At 38.5% G+C, this 21,778-nt stretch overlaps 1 protein-coding gene across 5 annotated transcripts in view; it reads left to right on the top strand.

Annotated features, from left to right (window-relative positions):
- The window catches only part of REV1 (REV1 DNA directed polymerase), a 60,907-nt gene that overhangs the window by 37,218 nt on the left and 1,911 nt on the right, over window positions 1-21,778 (top strand). For all 5 annotated transcript variants that reach the window (XM_064143577.1, XM_064143576.1, XM_064143578.1 and 2 more), the window contains 11 exons: window positions 1,751-1,870; window positions 4,133-4,353; window positions 5,191-5,363; window positions 7,940-8,042; window positions 10,063-10,219; window positions 10,555-10,757; window positions 11,411-11,647; window positions 18,622-18,730; window positions 19,732-19,943; window positions 20,115-20,265; window positions 21,104-21,206. In XM_064143577.1, the coding sequence (XP_063999647.1) occupies window positions 1,751-1,870; window positions 4,133-4,353; window positions 5,191-5,363; window positions 7,940-8,042; window positions 10,063-10,219; window positions 10,555-10,757; window positions 11,411-11,647; window positions 18,622-18,730; window positions 19,732-19,943; window positions 20,115-20,265; window positions 21,104-21,206 (1,789 nt within the window). The remainder of the gene's footprint in view (window positions 1-1,750; window positions 1,871-4,132; window positions 4,354-5,190; window positions 5,364-7,939; window positions 8,043-10,062; window positions 10,220-10,554; window positions 10,758-11,410; window positions 11,648-18,621; window positions 18,731-19,731; window positions 19,944-20,114; window positions 20,266-21,103; window positions 21,207-21,778) is intronic.

Genomic DNA, 21,778 nt, shown 5'->3' with positions numbered 1-21,778 from the left:
CAAGTGTATGAAATTCACTTGTAAATCAAACTGAAATTCATTACTGTAAGCAGAATTCTGCCTTTATTTCTTATGATACCACAGTATAGAGACTGTAATTCCCTGGGTTCCTGTTCATGTCTTATTTTGACTTGAAACATATTTGTAATCTCCTTTAAGTACTAATTTATCATGTTTGTTTTTTTCAATAGAAGAGTGGAATTCATTTCTAAAGCATTATTTTATAATCTGACATAATAGTTCTCTACTGATTGAAAGAGATAAACGCCTATAAGGATTTTTTTTTCTCTATTAATCAGTTTGAGTGAGATACTGAAAAATAATTTTGTTATCCTATCTAGAAATACATGTGGCAGGTACCCAACAAAGACTGTCTTTTCATTCACAATTGAATGTTAAGTAAATAAATCAGAGGAAATAATTCATGTATTATTACATGAATGTAGAGGCCTTATTTCTAAAACATCATCTGTCAGAAACACACATCTTGTGTCAGCAATTTAAATGTTACCCAATGGGAAAATTTTACCAGTGTAATAAAATGGAAATTTGAATAGATACTGCTATACTGTTGAGATCTCCTCTCAACATTGTTGTCTGATTAGAGATAAATTAAAGAAAACATGTTTATGGCACTTGAATAAATTTAATTTTTACCCTTGAGATTCTTGTGGCTAACCTAACTGATTTAAACAGTGAGAGTGAAAGACTACACAGTCATCTTTAAACATCCTGTATCTTGATTTCTCATTTGTCAAATGAGGCGTTAAGGTTTTCCTACTTTACCTCAGTGTTGTGGGAATAATACATTTCAGAAGATAAGAGGATCAGAAATCTTCAGTAGTATAGAAAAAGCATGGATCTCCAAAATTAAGTAGGAAATTGAATCCGCACTCATCCTCTGTCATTAATTGTTTCATCAATTTAACCTCTCTGCAGAAATACTGCATGTAAGGCTCTGTTACTGTTCTTGACTAAAATTTTAGAATAAAGAATGTGAACGTATGTGGGAGAAGAAAAGCAATAGTAACAGGCACCATGCTGCAAGTTATGAGTCCCCTTGACCTTTTATTAACTTGCTTTATCTTAGAGTGTTTGAGTGGCAATAATGAATGTAGTTAGGCATCATTTCAGAGGTCTTGCTGGGCATAAATATGCCTGTAACAAGGAAGAAAAAAGTGCTGAAAGAGGTCTTCTTTCCACCACACTGCAAATAAAAATTGAATAAAGTAACTGCATTTGTTTTTTAGTGAGTAGTCACAACAAAATATTAGCTTAATTCCAGTATTTCACTTAGAGTATATTTGATAAGTGTTACAGATGTTTTTGAATTCTCCAGTGTTAAAAGATTATACTTCTGAATTTTTTAGACATTTACACTCAACTGTTTACTTGTATTTCTACACGTGTTAGAACAGAACCAAAACAAGGAAATTCAGTATTCTTAGTGAAGTGTCACACACTTACTTGTTGGTGGATTTGGGTGTTTTGGTGTTTTTTTGCTTGGTTGGTTTTAACTTTGCAGTTGCAGTTACCACGACAGTTACACTGCTGTAACCACAAATACTGGTAGCTGTTCTTTTGGAAGCAGATACTGCAAATGTATATTCCCCAATTCCATTAAATTCTGTGCAAAGACAAAAGAATTTGACTTTGCATTTTGCGCTTTTTCCTTCACTGTTGAAATGTGACATTCTACTTGAGAAGACAGAAGTTATTGCAGACATACTTGAATTTATCGGTTTTACAGGTTCTAATATTCTGCTGGCCAGAATGGCAACTCGTAAAGCTAAACCGGATGGACACTATCACTTAAAACCTGAAGAAGTGGATGATTTTATCAGAGGTCAACTTGTTACCAGTCTTCCAGGTACTCCTTTCTTTTAGAGGACATTTTACTTCCTGAGACCAAAAGAGTTTCAGCTACTAGTCTGTGGTTTGGACTAAATGATATTCGATGCTATTCTATGGTTATGTTTAAAAAAAAGTAGGAAGAGACACTGATTTCTGAAAAATTCTGAAAAGAACCTCTCTGACTTCTTTTCCTATATTTGAAAAGCATGTTTTTTGGTAAAGAATGTTGAAGATTCACAAAACACTATCTATGGAAGAAGCTCAGAGTTAGTATGCTTTAGTATGTTCTATAATAAAATTATTTAGATGAGCAATTTCAAGTGGGCGCTAGCTTGCTGTATCATAATGAATGTAATAAAAGGAGTAATATTGGGTACATATCACTGAAGGAGGCTTTGAACCACAGACTAGCCCAAAAGACTACTCTTTCTACAAAGGAGTAAAAGGTACAAAGTGAGGAATTGGAAAAAACAGTACAGATGCCATAATAAAACAGAGAGTGTATAAAAGAAAAAAAAAAGGAGAGAAAGGAGTTCATTTAATCTCTACTGCATCCAAGAAACAGGTATTTTGAAGATAATAAAAACAGAAGGAAAATAAAGAAATAAAATCTTGCAAAGCGGAATGTTGCTGAACTGGAATAGTGTTTCTGCTGGCAAGATAAGCTGTATTAGAATTGCTGATAGAAAGGAAGGTGGAAAGTAAAGGCTAATGTGAGAGTATGGCTACTGTTACGCTCTGCATCCAGCTATAGACAAGTTTTGGTTCCATTAGACTTAGAATACATGAGGCAGTTGTTATGTAAGATTATTTCAGTAAGGGAGAACTAGAGCGACTCAGTGGGATGCTGTGGACGTAGAGGAGACTGAGAAGAAAGCTGGAGAGGAGGAAAGAATTTCTGGCCCATGGGTTTTAGGGAGGTTTTCCAAGGCAGAGTGTGATTCTCAGAGAAATGGCAGGGAACTGGAGTTACTGTGCTGGGAGAAAAATAAAGACTAAGGACCTATGGAATACATGTGTATGAAAACAGCCTTTGTTGTATTTTTCTGTTGTTCCAGGAAAGCGTTTAGAAGAGTTGTAAGCTAAAATGTTTCCTGACATGTAACTCAGTATTAGCTTGCTATTCAGTACTTTAGTAGTACAATGTGACACACATATAATGCAAAAAAAATGCTAAGCACTGATTTATGCTTTGTATGTTAGTGATCAGCTGAATTCAACTTGCATGTGCACATGCATTAGTTCAAAATAATGTTTTTATCTGTTTAAGAAAAAAAGAGAAGGGAAACAAAAAATTAGATAGCAGTAGACACTGAAATAGAAAAGTGGAGGGAATAGCACATATAGATGGGCACAACTTTACCTGAAGTTCTCTTTAGGTATCCGTTTCCATGACCAAGTATAATGTACAGCACAGCAGCATTTCTCTTTAGCATATCCTATAGTAAATATTTTTCCTCCAGAAGAGTATTCTTGGTAATACTGTGCTTGGACTTGAGTGTTTTAAAATTCTCAAAATTCACTTGCATCTTCATGGTAAAAACTTCTTAAGTGTTTGTGTCAATAATGCCACCTAGACAAAGAAACAGATTGTGAAAGATAGAAGCTGATTATCTGAGATTTCTAACTTTCACTGACTTTGGTAGGGTAAGCTCATAGGACTCATAATTTTTTGGAAGTAGCAGGCCACATCCCCAAAACCCAGGAATACACTTAAGTTTATCACACTTATGTATGTGCCGTTGCCATGGATACCTGCAGTTTCCAATGCTTGGTAATTCAAAGCACAAGTGATAACAGGTATGCTATCACTTCTACTTGAAATATTATTTTTTCTATCTAGGAAGCAGTGGAACAGCAGTGAAAATATTTGTTGATTTTCATTTATATTAAATAACTTGTATATGATGGCAAAATATATTACATGTTGGACATTCTTTTTGGATTGTGGTGTTGCAGTGTTCAGAACTATATTTTCTATAACAGGCTGTACCTTGTCAAGAAGATTTGCAAGCAGAAACCATTCACATTTTACCCACAATAAAGAAACACACTGCAGTATGACATATTAAACACAATTTATTAATGAAATATAGGTGAAGACAGCAAAAGTTTCCATGTGAACCATGCTTTGTTGAGTGAAATTTATCATTTATGGTATATGTTTAATAATTTAATGTGACCTTGTGTAGGTTTAAAGAGACAAATTTTATTTGTTCAAAACCCAACTGGCTCTGAATTGTGTAGAGTTAGCAGAACTAATTGCCTTTGTTGTTAGGAGTTGGCAGGACGATGGAATCCAAGCTGGCTTCTTTGGGAATTAAAACCTGTGGAGATCTGCAGTGTACTTCAATGTCAAAACTGCAAAAAGAATTTGGTCCAAAAACAGGACAAATGCTCTACAGATTCTGTCGTGGGTTGGATGATCGACCTGTTCGTACAGAAAAAGAAAGAAAATCAGTTTCAGCTGAAATCAACTATGGAATAAGGTTTACACAGGTAAATTAAAACTTACTTTCTTTTTTGCTGTGATTGCGACTTCTTTCAACTGCTGAAGAATCTTCTCATATTCTGATTGTCTTCAAGTCTGGTATATAAAAAGAGAACTGCAGTAGGTTTGACGGTACCTAGCATTCTTTCATTTAAAATGCTGATTATTCACAGATGCCAGTGCCTGAAACTATCACCAGCTGCTCCAATACTTCATTTTTATTAGACTTTTTACAGATGTTATTGAGGAGTGAGCGTTGTTCACAAAATTGTACTAGAAAAATAACTCAACTGTTTGTTGAAAACGGAAGTATTTATAGAAATTGCCCAAAAAATCAGACTAGGAGAAACCTCATGATGTTGTGTAGCCCAGCCTTTTGCTCAAAGCAGGGGAAGCTATAAGATCAGATCAGTTGCTCGAGTTTATCCAGTCTGGTGTTGGAAACCTCCAAAAATGAAGACTCCACAACTTCTCTGAGCAACATGTTCCACTGCATGACTTCCCTCTTGGTGAAAAAGCTTTTTGTTTTAAGCCCTATGCCTTTCATCCTGTAGGTCTGAGATTAAAGTTATATTTCAATTCTGTGTTGGGATTTCTACATAAATGTTTTCTTTGAGACTTAATTCCAGAAGTACTTAGTATTTTTTGCTTACTGTGACAATCTACCTTCTCATGTATTATCAGTGACCTAGAACATAAATGAAACATTTGAAGTTAAATTAGACAGTTGCCTGTGAGCCATCTTGGTCTTTTCAGCTTGCACAGTCTGGATTTCATCGATCCTTAATGATTTATCTTAAATATTTGAAAACTAGTCATTGTCTAAACATGTTTTTTCCTTTCAGCCTAAGGAAGCAGAAGCTTTCCTTCTGAGCCTCTCAGAAGAAATCCAGCGTCGACTTGAAGCTGCTGGTATGAAGGGTAAACGATTGACCCTTAAAATCATGGTCAGAAAAGCAGGGGCGCCAGTCGAGCCTGCAAAATATGGAGGTCATGGAATTTGTGATAATATTGCCAGGTAACTGTAAAAATGGTCAGTAGTAGGCATCAGCTCACTTCTGCAGAATATTAAGCACCAAAATTTATAGAAAGACCAGACAGAAATTTTAAGTTGCTTGGTATCTGTGTATCAAACCTGTGTCAAAATCAGGAGTATTATCAAAAGTCCTCAGTGTTTGGGGTTTATGTATATGGACTTCTGGTCATCAGCATGGAATGTAAATCCCTCTTTGATAAAAGCCAGGGCATATTGCAAGGAAAAAAAAGGAAGATACTGAAGTGTCTGAGTCATAGAAGAACAATTTTAACAGTTGTCTTTTGCCTTTGGAACTTTTTTCAAACTGAAAACTTAGGAGAAAAGCAAATACATCGTAAGTTGAAAGGTGTCTGTGCAAAGAAGGAACAGTTGATGGTTTTTCAGAGGAAGCAGGAATGTGAAAGAAGGAATCTGACTCTACAAGTGCATTTTATGTGGTTTGAAATTGCTTTCTCGAGAGAATGTGTTCTTGTGTGTCTGTGGATGCTATTTAAATATTTTCAATAAATTATAATGACTGTCCATTTCTCTTGGTAGGGAGGTGCATCTTTTTTTCTTCCTTTTTGACTTTAATAATCTGTAGTGGAAGGTTGCTCTTAGCTTGTAAACTGTCTTAGAAAATACTGGCTAATGAACTTTACTAGTATCGACATTTTAAAGGGTTTGTCTTCAAAGGGTGTATATATATATATATATATATATGTATTATTGGTGTAGCTTTCTCCAGCTTGCTCAATATTGGAGCTGTTTTTCCTTTGGCAGTGTTTGTAGACTATATGCTTACTTCTTGTGGTATGATACATGCAGCAGAAATTTTATTAGTGACTGGCTGAGTGGAAATATTCTTCTGCTGCAAACATTTTCCTCTCCCTGAGTTTTTCTTGAGGGGCTTTCTGTTGTTTCTTAATAAGTTGTTGGTCACATGCTGATTGTGACAGTTGGAATCAGTCTTCAGAGACAATGGCCTTGTACTTGTCAAGAAGGATGCACGATAGTCCTGTTCTCCTTCAAGTTTAGAGTGCATGGGGACTAGGGCAGTATTTGCAGAACTACTTGCTGCAGAAAACTGATATGCCACTTGGGTTATGAAAATTGTAGCTGGCATGTGGCACCCTGGACTGCAGTTGTCCCATCGTAGTACAGACAGGTTTCTTTGTGTCAAATGCATCTGTCCTGTTGTGTCAGAGGTAAATCTTCACAGAATATTTTTGGTCTTACAAGAGAAAAAGGCATCATAGATCCAAAATAGAACTAACAAAGTGGAATCTAAAAAACCTCTATGTCACAGGCCATGCGCTGTGTTTCAGCTTTTCAGGATGACAACTTGTTCATGTCTCTTGACCTTCACAGTTACATTTTCTCATATAATCTTAAGTTGTATAGTCATCAGAAGTGCATTTGTTTTCTCTAGCAGTATAATGAAATCTTTCTACCTGGTCTCATTGCAGCACTGTTCATCTCATCAAGATGGCACGTTTGCCCATCCCTGGTGAAACGGGGTAACCCAGTTGCTCTGCCTAGATAGTTAGTTGATAGGTCACTGTCAAAGGAGTAGGATCTTCAGCTTCCACAAGCTGTGCTGTTACACTTACCTATTACTTATTTCTGATTCTCCTTTGTTTCCTGTTGTTCAGATGGATTATGACAATTTTTTTAATCTCAAATGCATTTATATACTTGCGTACTGAAACAGAAGAATGAAATCTAAGCATAGAGAGCATCACACGGTTATATGCCATTTCATACAAGATTGTCTCTGAACCTTCTAAATGCATGTTTATTCTTGGGGTAGATACTTAAGTATCAAAGCAGTTGTTCCTTAGGCAACAGGATGATCTCAGCTTTTGTGTGAGGGTGCCTCTGGCATCTTCAAGTTCTACTTTTTCCTCCATATCAGAGTGCTGTAGCACATTAATTCCTTCTGGACTTGAAGGATCATTTGCTTATGGTTCCTGATAATGGAGGAGGTGAGGGTTTTCTTTCAGTGAGTTAGTGCTCAATGGTAGGATGTGCTTGTGTAGGAGTCCGTCTCCTACTTGTGACCTCGCGGCTGAAACTAGTTCATCATCTTATGGGATTGATAGATCAAGAAGCCTATACTTCTATCTTTTGGCTATCCTGAATTCTTTGAGATGAAGGTTTACTCTAAACAGTTATTTACCATTAGTCCAAGTTCTGTGTTATTCATAATCCACATGCATGTGCTTGTATCTGCATCTCCCTCACAGTTCCCTCCAAAACTCTTGATTTAGACATTTGACTATTGAAAACTGAAGTAGTACTGAGAACTCTTCATGAACCAAGTGTAAGTGAAGGACAGTGCATAAGTGCATTTCTACGAGTACTGTAAAGTCAAACCTTTTTGTCTGGCTTCAGTAGATAGCATGTATCTAAATATATACTGCATTTGCAATGTGAGGACTGTGTACTGAGAATGTTCAGTTAGTAGGGAATCTTTTTTTTCCTGTAGAACATGCTTAGTTCAAGAAACCACAGAACAAAAAAACAGTGTTTAGATTCTGTATGCCTTTTTAACCATACTTTCTTACTCCCCGTAGGACTGTGACTCTAGACCATGCAACTGACAGTGCAAAAGTGATTGGGAAAGAAACTCTAAACATGTTTCACACAATGAAACTGAACATATCGGATATGAGAGGGGTGAGTCAATGGGAAAGCTGAAATCTATTCACTTAATCAGTGTTCTTTGTTGTCTTCATATATTTTGAGTTCTCCAGGGTAGATGGTAACCAAACAAGCAAAAATGTAGATCATATAAGGCTAACATAAATTAGCCTATGCAATCATGTTATGATTTGTATGTTTACCTTTGAAAATACGTGGTTACCAAGCTGTAAATGTTGCGGGAGGGCAGGGAAGAAACTTTTATTGTGGTATTGAGTAATGCACAACTGAAATGGCCTGGGGCCAAATTAGTCTGTATCTTTTACAGTTCTATTTGCACACATAAATGTCATTATCTTAGAATTTTCTGTAAATTAGCTGTCTAACCAATACAAATACTGCTTGCAATGCTGATCAAAAACTGATGAGAGGAGTTTTTGCTCTACACTGCAAGTCTCGGAGCCAGAGAAGTTAACCACTTGCTGGCTTTCTTGAATCGTGGCCTGTGAATCCTGCTCATCTCTAGTTTTGTTGTAGCATTGGCCATTTGTTAAAATGAAGCACAGAGGCTTTCTAAAACAAACCTGCATTATTGGGCATCCAGATGTAGAAATAGAGGTTTGATGCACAATGTTGCCTTGCAAAGTCAACTCCATGGCTTCAATTTCTTCTTAGAGTTGAGGAAATATTTGTCATCCTCTCTCTGTCTTTTCCTGGTTTGTAGTCTCTCCCTTTTACTGACTTCTTAACATCATTCTATTTCACTGGATTTCTTTAGCCTTTGTTTAGAGAATTCTTTTTTTTAAAGTTAGTATCCTGTGGATGTTGCACATTCTATTTTGCCAAACAATGTACTACTTCTGAACAGGTTCTGGAGGGGCCCGTTCAGTTCTAAATGGTATAATAAAGTACAGCTATACCCAAAGTCCCTCAGTGGTATTCCTTTCAGCTGACTTCAGACACCTGTATGTCTGTATGTGTGTCTGTACATCTGTATTGCCTGCTTTATACATGAGGTGAGCCATGCTTCAGAGTGTCATTTTTCTCTCAGTATCTGGAAAAGACCCTTCACTCTTCATGCTTGCACTTGGGCAGGTGAAGCCACTTACTTGTCCCATAGACTTCACATAACACCTTAATTCAAATGCTTGTACTGAAAGGCAAAAAATACCAAGGCAAAGTTGTTGTACAGCACAGTATTCCAAGGGCTTCTTTCAAGCTCTAGAATGCAAATCTGGAAATATTCCAGAGCAAAAAAAAAAAAATAAAGCTCCAATAATTTTTAATGTCCCATTAATTGTGACTAAAAACTGTTAACAAATTATGTCCTTGCTGTGTAATTGTAGAAGACCACCTGGTAGAAATACACTCATTCCTTCATGCTTATGAGTTCTATATGCATTTTTTTCAAATGTTAGGGGGTTTCTTAATTTTGAAGGATTAGCAGCAAACTGTGCAAGTATATTCTTAGTTACATGCACTTTTTGAACCCCGCTTGATTTGGCATTTAAAGGTAATGGAAAATGAGGATGTCTTTCAAAATGAGGAATGCCTCATCTGATAAATACTAACCAAAGTACTTTCATCCACTGAGACTTTGTAAGAACCATGTCTGGAAGTGTAACAACATTACGTTTTTCATTTGTAAACTGGAGTAAAGGATTTAGTATTTATTTCTCTTACAGGTAGCCAGATTCAATACTAATGACTTCCTGGTCAATACTCTGTATTTGTAATTGTCTAAGAAATTTCTTCATAAATGCATTGTTTTGTCATCCTGGTAACAGCATTTTTTGCACCAGGAAAGTTAAGATGGTATTTTCTTTGTAATTTCTTAGTTGTTGGATTGTGGTGGATAATCCTGGGATTTCTTTGGGATGTTTTAGTGGCTATTTATGTGTGTCGCAACGTACTTTTATTCATTCTCCTCCCCTTCTCACAAGAGGCAGCCAATTTCAGAGAAGGCAATGCTATTATGAAAGAATGATAATTTTTTAAAATTTATTTATTTATTTATTTGAGATTCCTAACATTAATGTATTACTGTTGGATTTAGGTTGGAATTCAGGTGCAGCAGTTAGTTCCCATCAGTAAAACCAATTCAGCTCACTCGACGGTACAGTCTGGACACTTACCTGGTGGATCACATTCAGTTATTGATCTTTTTCATGTTCAGAAAGCCAAAAAGTGCTCAGAAGAAGAACGTAAGGAAGGTCAGTAAGCTTTGTACTTTGCATATGTGATAATGATCAGCTCTGAAGGGCTTCAGTTTAGATCATCTATGTAGATTACCTTTTGGAATTCTTGTTCAGTATTATGCCAGTACAGGTTATTTAACGTAAACTCTTCTACAAATAAAAGTTTATGCAGGATTATTCCAATCTTTTTTAAAAGTTAACAAAGGATACTATAAATGTAGAAGGTGGCACAGTTACACTGTATAATGTATAAGCTATTTAGCAAATAAAACTGGAAATTAGCTTCACTGTATATTGAATTCTCAGGGTATTTGTAGATGATCATTCTGGGTTTTTTTTCATATGTATAGTATTTGTGGCTGCTATGGACCTTGAAATATCTTCTGATTCAAGAACTTGCACTTTTCTTCCATCTCGTGGTACCCATCTCACATCTGGTCTCAATTCCAATGTTAACAACACTGAGTCTGCTCTCAAATGGAATGGTGTACATTCTCCTATCAGTGTAAAATCCAGGCTTAATTTGAGTATTGAGGTTCCATCTGCTTCTCAGGTAAGACTTCAGAATACAAAATACCTGCAGTATATTGTCATAAATGTGGAATTTTTTGTGTTATTTGGATAGAGCAAGAAAGTTAGATTACACCTTTTTTTAGAAAAGAAAAAAAAAAAGGCTCTTGTAGAGTACAGTGCACAGAAAGAAACTGTTATTCAGGCAAAACTATTTTTGGGTATTTCTTTGCCTTTGTTTTTTTAACCAGTCATTTACAGACTTAACTCAAAAAAAGATTATATGTGTTCAAAGGAAAGAAATTTAATTTATCTTGTTCATTTCACTTGCCAGAAAATTGCAATGGAAAAGGAATGGGAGAGGTGCCAAGGATGAAATATTAAAAACTACTACCTTCCACCTTTCCCAGCCAAAGCCTAGAGCCTAATTATTAAACATATGCAATAAACCTTAGGAAAACTTCAGAAAAATTAGGCACATTCTGTGCTTAATGTTCAGTGTTTATATGAGCATGACACGATGCAGAGTGTAACTGTCAGGTTCCTAAGTATGTTTGCATACACAGATTTAAGTGCCCTTTCTTTTTTTAATTCAGGAATTGTGTAACTAATTTTTGCCTAAAATAATATTTTACTAAAATTAACTCTTACTATATATTTCTCAGAAAAACCTAAAAGCATGTTATGTATTTGTAGCTAGATAAATCTGTGCTAGAAGCTCTGCCGCCTGATCTCCGAGAACAAGTAGAGCAAATATGCACCATTCAGCAAGGAGGAGAGAGTTACGGAGACAGCAGAAAAGAGCCAATAAATGGATGTAACACAGCACTTCTGTCACAACAAGTTGGAACGGTGCTTTTACAGATACCAGAGCTTCAAGAACCAAATACCAATATGGGAATTAATGTAATAGCCCTGCCAGCTTTCTCACAGGTGAGTCGTTTGCAGGGTATCAGTGAACACCAACTTCCCACCTATGGGAAGCACTAACAGCTTTTTCTTGAGACAGCATTATTAGAATCCATGGCTTCCCCACGATATTTATGGGCCTTTAATATCTTTTAAAAGTCTGCTTTCAAATACTACTTGATCTATAACAAACATAGTATGATAGTATTTGTTAAAGATTTGTACCAGTATGCCCATGGGTTTCTTGTTGTTTAATGTAAAACCTCATTTACACTTTGCATTTCAGTCCAGTGTGTAAATAACATTTTTTACAGTGTAAATAGCCTTTTTTTCTTGCATTGCAGCTGAATTAACACTGCACCGTAACTCTGAAGCAGTCCTAAAATCTGCTTAGCTAGTCATAGGAGACTCACTCTGTTTAAGTGGATTTTTTGATGGTGTGAAGCCAACCTCTACTGGGTTCTGTAGATGTGATTGTTTATGTCACATACCTGGGAGAACAACAGGCACAGCTAAGGATTGTGCATATCTCCATAACTTTTAAATGTGCTCAGATACAGCATGTCCAGAGTGAGGAAAGTACAGTTCTTTCTCCAAATAGGAGGAGCAGGTAATGGTGTTTCTAGTGGTATTCCACTCTTCAACCCAAGATGGTGCTGGACAAATGTACAGAGGGGAAAAACAAATGAAAACAAAGATTGGGTTACCCAAAGCTATCTTAACTTGTATATGCATCACTTAAAATAGAGCAGTGGTTTTATTTTTCTGTTTGCTGTGCCACTGCTCCGTTGCTGATTGAGAGCAAACCGATAGCACCTAATTAGGTTTACAGAGAGATATTCATTACTCTTTTTAAGGCCCGATGCTGCCTAGCTGGCCAAGAATCCAGGATAGAAATTCTTGATCTGTTTCCAGTAAATAGTAGTTATTGCATGATTGTTATTTCAAAGATGTCTACTCTATTCTGCTACTAAAATTCTAATTTTTTTCACCTTGGTTGAGGTTCATTGGTTCAAAACCAATTTTATTCCTGAACTGCAAAGTTGGGTTTTCCCAGTGGAGGTACTGTGTGAGTAGTGCAGGAACTCTCTGTACTCCAGCTATTCAAAATTATGTAGTTACATTCACTCACAGGCAAGAGTTTGTCTTAGACTTCAGTGTTGAATTATGCTGTGCTCTAAAGTACATCTCTCCACACTGAGTTTACTACTCAGTGTACTTCTCCAGGGTAAATTCTAACTACGTACAGATTTCTATAAAAATTACTTTTGCTTTGTGTTGGTGCTCTGTCTGCTGATTAATGTAGTGGAGAACTGATCATTGTCCTTTTATAACAGCATTACTTCTTAAAATTCTCTTAGAAATACCTGATCTACACAGTCAAATACACTGAGTTTCCTGTCTCTCTCCCTTGATGTATTTTGTGACTCTGTTACTTGGCCCAGAAATGTCATCTTATTAGAGCAAACTTTTTGTTTGAATGTGTAGTTCAAGAATAGGTACTTCTATTTATTGTTCAGAGGTAACCATACTTTCTGTTTTGGAATGCCTTCTGCTTGTACTCCAGATTTTCTCCTGACAGCCATTCAGCTCTCTTTATTGGCAATAAGAGATCTAATATTTACAATTTTTGTTTTCTGAGATTTTCTAGAAAAAAATATAAAACCACTTCCTTAATATGGGAAGATCTATTTATGTGTTAAAAGCAAATATGAACTTAATTCAGAAATATCATCTTTGTCTAAATGTAGTGTGACTTTGTGGTATGTTTGATGTCTTTGTACAGTCTGTTTTGTAGGAGTGCACACAAACATTTAAGATGAGTTTCTTTCAAATGATGCAGTGAACTAAGTAGTAATTTGGATCCTCACAGTCTATGGGACCAGACAGAATCCATCCCAGGAAATTACAGACCAGTCAGCCTGACCTCAATGCCATGCAAGATGATGGAGCAGATCATCCTGAGTGCACTCACAGAGCACTTAGAGGGGATCAGGCCCAGCCAGCATGGATTTAGGAGGGACAGGTCCTGCTTGACCAACCTGATCTCTTTTTATGACCAGGTGACCTGCTTGATGGATATGGGGAAGCCTGTGGTTGTAGTCTACCTGGACTTAGAATCATAGAATGGTTTAGGTTGGAGGGGACCTGAAGGATCATCCAGTTCCAACACCCTGCCATAGGCAGGAACACTTGCCACTAGAACAGGTTGCTCAAGGCTTCATCCAGACTGGCCTTGAACACCTCCAGGGAGGGAGCGTCCACAACCTCCCTGGGCAACCTGTTCCAGTGTCTCACCACCCTCGCTGTAAAGAACCCTTTCATAACATCTAGTATAAATCTCCCCTCTCTCAGTTTAAACCCATTACTCCTTGTCCTGTCATTACAAGACCTTGTAAATAGATCCTCCCCAGCCTTCCTATAGGTCCCCTTCAGATACTTGAAGGCCATTATAAGGTCTCCTTGAAGCCTTCTCTTCTTCAGGCTGAAGAGCCCCAACTCTCATAGCCTGTCCTCATAGCAGAGGTGCTCCAACCCTCTGATCATCTTCAGTCCTCTGGACTTGCTATAACTGTTCAGTATCCTTCTTGTTTTGGCAACTCCAGAACTGCACACAGCACTTCTTACAGACTTTAGCAAGGCCTTTGACACTGTCTGCCTTAGCAAACTCCTTGCAAAGCTACCAGCCCATGGCTTGGACAGGGGTACTCTGTGCTGGCTTAAGAACTGGCTGGATGGCCAGGCCCAGAGAGTGGTGGTGAATGGTGCCACATGCAGTTGGCAGCCAGTCAGTAGTGGTGTGCCCCAGGGATCAGTGCTGGGCCCAGTCCTGTTTAATATCTTAATTGATGATTTGGACGAGGGGATTGAGTCCAGCATCAGTAAGTTTGCAGACGATACCAAGTTGGGAGCATGTGTCGCTCTGTTATAGGGCGGGAGGGCTCTGCAGAGGGACCTGGACAGGCTGGATAGATGGGCACAGTCCAATGCGATGAGTTTTAACAAGTCAAAGTGACAGGTTCTGCACTTCGGCCACAACAACCCCATGCAGTGCTACAGGCTGGGGCTGGAATGGCTGGAGAGCAGCCAGGCAGAGAAGGACCAGGGAGTACTTGATTTACAGCTGACTGAACATGAGCCAGCAGGGTGCCCAGGTGGCCAAGAAGGCCAATGGCATCCTGACCTGTATCGGGAACAGTGTGGCCAGCAGGACCAGGGAAGTCATTCTGCCGCTGTACTCAGCACTGGTTAGGCCACACCTTGAGTGTTGTGTCCAGTTCAGGGCCTCTCAATTTAAGAAAGATGTTGAGGTGCTTAACTTGTCCAGAGAAGGACAACAAGACTGGCGAGGAGGCTGGAGTGTAGCCCTATGAGGAACAGCTGAGTCAGCTGGGGTTGTTCAGCCTGAAGAAGAGGAGGCTCAGGGGAGACCTTACTGCTCTGTGCAGCTACCTGAAAGGAGGTTGCAGCCAGGCAGGGGTTGATCTCTTCTCCCAGGCATACAGTGACAGAACAAGTGGACACAGTCTCAAACTGCACCAGAGCAGGTTTAGGCTGGACACAAGAAAGAAGTTCTTCACAGAAAGAGTGATTGCCCGTTGGAATGGGCTGCCCAGGGAGATGGCAGAGTCACCATCCCTGGCGGTATTTAAAAGGAGGCTGGATGAGGCACTTAGTGCCATGGTTTACTCAATTAGAAGGGTTAGGTGATAGGTTGGGCTCGATGATCTCAGATGTCTTTTCCAACCTGGTTAATTCTGTGATTTTGTAATTCTGTAATTGGTTTCAGATGCAGAAATATTGCAAACCACTCCAAATTGAATACTTCAGCTACATCAACTCAGCAAATGTAAATTATGTCCTGCCATCTTTTTATAGCTCAGTTAGATGTATTCTCAACACTTCATTTCTTTTGTCTGTGCTGTGTTTTTTCTGAACACATGCCAAGTTAATGGGCTGACAGTGATTTATGCATTAGAAAGCATGGAAAGTGTCCTTTTTTGAGCAAGGTTCTCCCATAACAAAAATCCAGAAATGTTGTATTCATTTCCACCAGCTGCTAAAGCAATCTTAAAATTGAGAAGAGCTACATATCTCTGTGGCAGCTGAATACAGTAAAAGCATAGGATGAAAGAAGGAAAGATTACAGATGCTTAAAAATGAGCAACATTTCATAGAATCATAGAATCAACCAGGTTGGAAGAGACCTCCAAGATCATCTAGTCCAACTTAGCACCCAGCCCTAGCCAGTCAACTAGACCATGGCACCAAATACTTCATCCAGGCTTTTCTTGAAAACCTCCAGGGATGGTGCCTCCACCACCTCCCTGGGCAGCCCATTCCAAGGCAAATCACTCTCTCTGGGAAGAACTTCCTCCTAACATCCAGCCTATACTTCCCCCGGCACAACCTGAGACTGTCCCCTTGTTCTGTTGGTGGTTGCCTGGGAGAAGAGACCAACCCCCACCTGGCTATAACCTCCCTTCAGGTAGTTGTAGACAGCAATGAGGTCACCCCTGAGCCTCATTGTAGTAGTGGAGTTAATTACTGGTGGCAAAATTTCACCTTCTCCTTACATTGCCTTAACATTGTATAAATTCATTCCAAAGAAGTATATACAGCATTTCAAAAGTACTAGTAGCCCTGTGCTGGGGTAATACATCATTTTTTTGAATCAGGGTTCTCCATAATGTGAATGTGATACAGCTGTGTGAAAGTTATGTTAGAACACTCTAGCTGTTCAGTAAATTACCTGAAACTCCCAACTAATTGATATGAACTTAACTGATCGCTCTTCAAACTGATTTCTTACATGTTAGGCTTTCAGAGAACAGTGATAGGGGGAATAATGAAAACACATCCAGTTCCCTGTAGTGCATTATTTCTGCATGAATTATTAAGTGGTATACACAAAAAACAATGTTAATTCAGGGCCTCCCGAACTCTTGACTTTCAAATGCTTAACCAGAGAACACCAGCCTTTTGAATTTTTTAATTCTTAAAACAAATTTTTAAACACAGCTTATATTTTAAATGTAACTTAACCCTCTGGACCTAATTAGCTACATTCCACTACAGTATTTGTCCTGTGCAGGGTATCATAGAATCATAGAATCAACCAGGTTGGAAGAGACCTCCAAGATCATCCAGGCCAACCTATCCCCCAGCCCTAGCCAGTCAACCAGACCATGGCACTAAGTGTCCCATCCAGGCTTTGCTTGAACACCTCCAGGGACAGTGCCTCCACCACCTCCCTGGGCAGCCCACTCCAATGCCAATCACTCTCTCTGCCAGCAACCTCCTCCCAACATCCAGCCTAGACTTTCCCCGGCACACCCTGAGACTGTGTCCCCCTGTTCTACTGCTGGTTGCCTGGGAGAAGAGGCCACCCCCCACCTGGCTACAATGCAGTAACTGAGGTCAGAGTTGTTGCCATATCTTCCTTTAAGTAGTGCCTGTTTCGTGTGGTGAAAAATTTGTGTTGGCACATGGAGTTTCTAAAAAGTGTTGACCTAAATTGGTGAGTTTTACTTGTGGGACTTTATTCCTGTGCATCAGCTGTATCATTTAGATACCATATATGCGACTAGCACAGTCTGCCTGCCTGACATCACATACATGTTAAAGCTTAAAATAAGATCAAGTCTGTACTGACAAATGAGGTTACATTTTAGATGTATGCATACTGACATATAATAAATCCATTATTTCACATAGAATCATAGAATCAATCATAGAATCAACCAGGTACGAAGAGTCCAGCCTATCACCCAGCCCTATCCAGTCAACTAGACCACGGCACTAAGTGCCTCATCCAGGCTTTTCTTAAACACCTCCAGGGATGGTGACTCCACCACCTCCCTGGGCAGTTCATTCCAATGGCAATCACTCTCTCTGGGAAGAACTTCCTCCTAACATCCAGCCTATACTTCCCCCGGCACAACTTGAGACTGTGTCCCCTTGTTCTATTGGTGGTTGCCTGGGAGAAGAGACCAACCCCCACCTGGCTACAATGTCCCTTCAGGTAGTTGTAGACAGCAACGAGGTCACCCCTGAGCCACCTCTTCTCTAGGCTAAACAACCCCAGCTCCCTCAGCCGCTCTAGAATACAAATAGTTCTGAGTAAATACAGATTTCTTGGCTTGTGCACGCCTGAACTTTACCTCTGAAGTGAAGGAGTCTCTCCCATTGGGCAGATTTAATCCTCTGAATGATAGGTTTGCTTTTTTAAAATTAGATTCTGCAGATAATGAGCTGAAAACACTGTTCAGAAATATCAGGAAACTCAGAATACAAGACTAATCTGTCACTAATTTGCTGCTTCAGACACACAGCAAGGGAAGATAACCAATAATACATGAAATTTTATTTTGTTCATACGAGTGTGTTCAGAAATTGGCAACAAATTATTTGCTGTGTAGAGTTTAAGTCCCTTTGAGAGCTGGAAGGGACTGCATTTCTGTCAGTTGAGCAAGGGGCAAGCAGTTACAGGAGAGAGAAGTTAAACCTCTTGCATTAGTTCAAAATAGAAAGCATCTACATGGATTTCCTGTCCTTAAGTAAAATTACTTCCGTGGATATTTTGCTTGAGGAGTGTAGCAGCTACTTCCAGGAAATAGAAGTCTCAAGAGAAAAGAAAAGCTTGATGTCACAGTGTTTTGAAATCAGGAGTGTTCTCTGAGTTAAGTTTAATTGTGCTGTTAATACAGCTGTGCTATATATTAATAGATGAATTAAAATGGTTTTTCTATTATGGGTTCATAAATAGTAATTTTCTAAAACAGTAAATGTAAAGTAGAATTACATGGAAAATGTTGTGCTTTTTATAAGCTGAAGTACAGGAAGAAAATGTACATGGTTTAGTTTTCCAGCTAACAGCTGATGTATACTTGTTTGACATAAAATGTAAATACCTTTCTTGTGTGAGTGATCAAGAGGAAAGCAAGCAGTGTTGCTCACTGGTAAAATAACCATATTAACCTTTTGTTACTGTTCAGGTGGATCCTGAGGTTTTTGCTGCACTACCTGCTGAACTGCAAGCAGAGCTGAGAGATGCATATGATCAAAGGCAAAAGCAACCAGAGCAGCAACCTGCTAACACTTTTGGTGAGTATATGTAGTTGTACAGTAGCTTTGAATAGGAATTGTTTACTATTGAAAGAGAGTTATGCAACCCTAAATAATAAACTAGAAAATACAACTAAAGCTTTAGTGTAGAGGCCCTGTTAAATCTAATTTCTGTGGGGTTTTTTGACAGACTGTCAATTATAACCAGCTGTGGTCTCATTTTGCAAACAGATGCCTAGCTTTACTTAAATGGGTAATTAATTCAATTCACAGAAGCTGTGGCACTAAACTGTTACCCATGCCTGTATGTTTTCAGAACAGAATCTAAACTTGATATGTTTTGTGATTTTAAGTATTGCATTTCCATTTCATAAGTCTGTTAAAACTATGTCAGAGAGCATTTTCATGGTTCCTGTAACCCATAGCACTGGTGGTATGGGTTTCAGGCAACTAGAGATAGGACATATCTCACCGTATGTCTGACAGTTAGATGGCTTTATTCTCATTAAAAAGGTTGGGGTTCATTGCCAGTTAAATACTACATTATTATAATCAAACCTTGATTTCATAGTCAGTGGACTAATGCAGGTATATTAGCATGATGCAATGAGAGCAGTTCCCTTGGTAAAGCTATATAAAAGCTGTTAGGGGGGCTTTTTGCTGCTGGTTTTGCTGAAAACCACTTGTGGGAAGTCTTAGCAGGTATCTAGGTAGGACAGAGCTCTGAATGACGTGAAGTGATTTGTCCAAAAGGCTACAGATTTCAGCAGCTGCTGAAATTCAGTTTCACTGAACTGTCTGTAATTAAAAAAAGCTTTGTGAATAGTTGAGTGTCTTCTGAGTATGTCTAGCAGTGCTTTTCAGATACTTAAAACATTGCCTGTATCTGGAATGGTGTGTTGGTATTAACGTCACTTTATCTAGGTTATATCCTCTCAGCTGAGCCACAGATTTTCATGGAAATTACAGAGTCATTCTTAAGAGTAGAAAAATACTACATTTTAAATGTATCAGCCACTGACTATTCCTGTGCTTTTCAGTGTCAAAAAATCCTTTCCTACACCTGAAGCATGCAACAGTGAAAAATAAGAAAAAAAACAGGAAAAAACCTGCAGCTAGTCCTGTAAAAAAGAATCAGAGTCCGCTGAAAAGCAAACTCATTGGTAGCCCTGCAAAAATCTTGCCAGCTACATCTGGAAGCCCACAGAAGCTGATAGATGGTTTCTTGAAACAAGAAGGAACAGCCGCCCAGGTAACTTTAACATTAACAGCCTTCAGTAAAGCTCTGCCTGTTTCTTTAGACCTAGTCCATCCAGCTTGTTTCCTTTGCTGGGTTCCTTACTCTAGATGCTTATCTATGTTTATATAAAGTGTTACCATATTTGTCAGACTGACAAACTGTCAACTTCTGTGTTTGGAACAGTCAGAAGCAGTTCCATCAACTTCAGGACCATCAGCTCTGCAAACTGAACAACAGCCTGGTTCATACAGGCCACAAGCACCCAACCTAGCTGGAGCTGTTGAATTCAGTGATGTAAAGTCGTTGTTGAAAGAGTGGATTACAACTATTTCAGGTAGGGATGTCACACTAATGGTGATCTCACATGCTTCACAAGGAAAGTATTTTTCATTAAGGTTTTTGCACTTTCTTGCTCTTCACTCTTTCTTTCACTGGTTACTTCTCACAGTAATCTTGAGGTCTTTTTCCCTCACAATCTTGGAGCAATTGGATTCTTCCTTCTCGGTTGTTATTCAGTGTTTTTGTGTAGCTTCGTACAAATCTGCCTGCTCTCTCTCTCCAGCCCCTTAGTCGAGCCTTGGTCTCGTTCCTTTACATTAACTTATGTGGGAGGTTTTCCTCTTTTTGTCCAACATGCTACAATAAGAGAAATTCCTCTTTCACGAAGAGGCTATTTTAGAGGGAAAGGAATGTAGGCTTTCTTCAGAATAACTGCTGGAATGAATTCTAAAATAAAGTGTAAAAGTGCAACACCATTGCTAAATTGTGATTTGGTTTTTAACATTGTATCAAACAGCACTACCTTAATATACTGGGAAATCTGAGCCATGAGATCTTTTCATAACCTGAACCTTACCTTTCTCCCAAGAGACTCAAAGTGGCTGCGCTAAATTCCTCTTTCCTTTCCTTCTGGTTAATACTAGCTTGGATGTCATTTGTTCTTACTGAAGACAAGAGAATAGGTCTGCAACACAGATATTTCAAGACTTTGCAGTCCTTTTCTCTACACAGCTTCTGATGATGGGGGGAGGTATGGGAATAGAGCAATTGTCAGATTGGCCCCCGATGTGCTAACACTGCAAAATTTCTTTCTGTTGTATTTCAGTTATTATGTGGTTATGTTCTCAGTATATGTAGAGAAAAGGTCTCTCATTATTTGTTTTTAATTACAGATCCCATGGAAGAAGACATTCTACAGGTTGTGAAGTATTGTACTGATTTGATAGAAGAAAAAGATTTAGAGAAGTTGGATCTGGTTGTTAAGTACATGAAAAGGTAGCTTAATTGCTACTATTTATGACATTTAGAGGTTTTTTGCTTCAAATCTATGCACTAGATACTTCAGTACGAGGCCACGAGCCCATTAGACATTCCATTGATGAGTATAAATATTTTAAGCTTGAATTTTCAAAAACTTTAATATTATTTGATACAAAGTCCTTTGTTTCTAGACAAAGGCATTGTCCTTCATCCTTTTATCAGTAGTTTCTGGTAGCATCTTAGATCTTCCCTTTGATTCACAGAATCATAGCACTGTTTTGGTTGGAAAAGATCTCAAAGATCATTGAGTCCAACTGTCAACCTAACACCATCATGGTCATTAAACTGAATCCAAAGTGCCATGTCTACACGTTCTTTGAACACCACCTCCAGGGACAATAACTCCATCACCTCCTTGAACAGCCTATTCCAATGCCTGACCACTCTTTCAGGAAAGATTTTTTTTCCTCATATTCAATCTAAATCCCCTGGCACAACTTGAGGCCATTTCCTCTGATTCTATCACTTGATAGTAGGGAGAAGAGACCAATGGTCACCTTGCTACAACCTCCTTTCAGGTTATTTTA

Source organism: Pogoniulus pusillus, chromosome 5 (genome assembly GCF_015220805.1).
Source record: "Pogoniulus pusillus isolate bPogPus1 chromosome 5, bPogPus1.pri, whole genome shotgun sequence".
Classification (NCBI taxonomy): domain Eukaryota; kingdom Metazoa; phylum Chordata; class Aves; order Piciformes; family Lybiidae; genus Pogoniulus; species Pogoniulus pusillus.
Note: the sequence above shows the minus strand (reverse complement) of the source record. Positions and strands in the feature narration are given on the sequence as shown.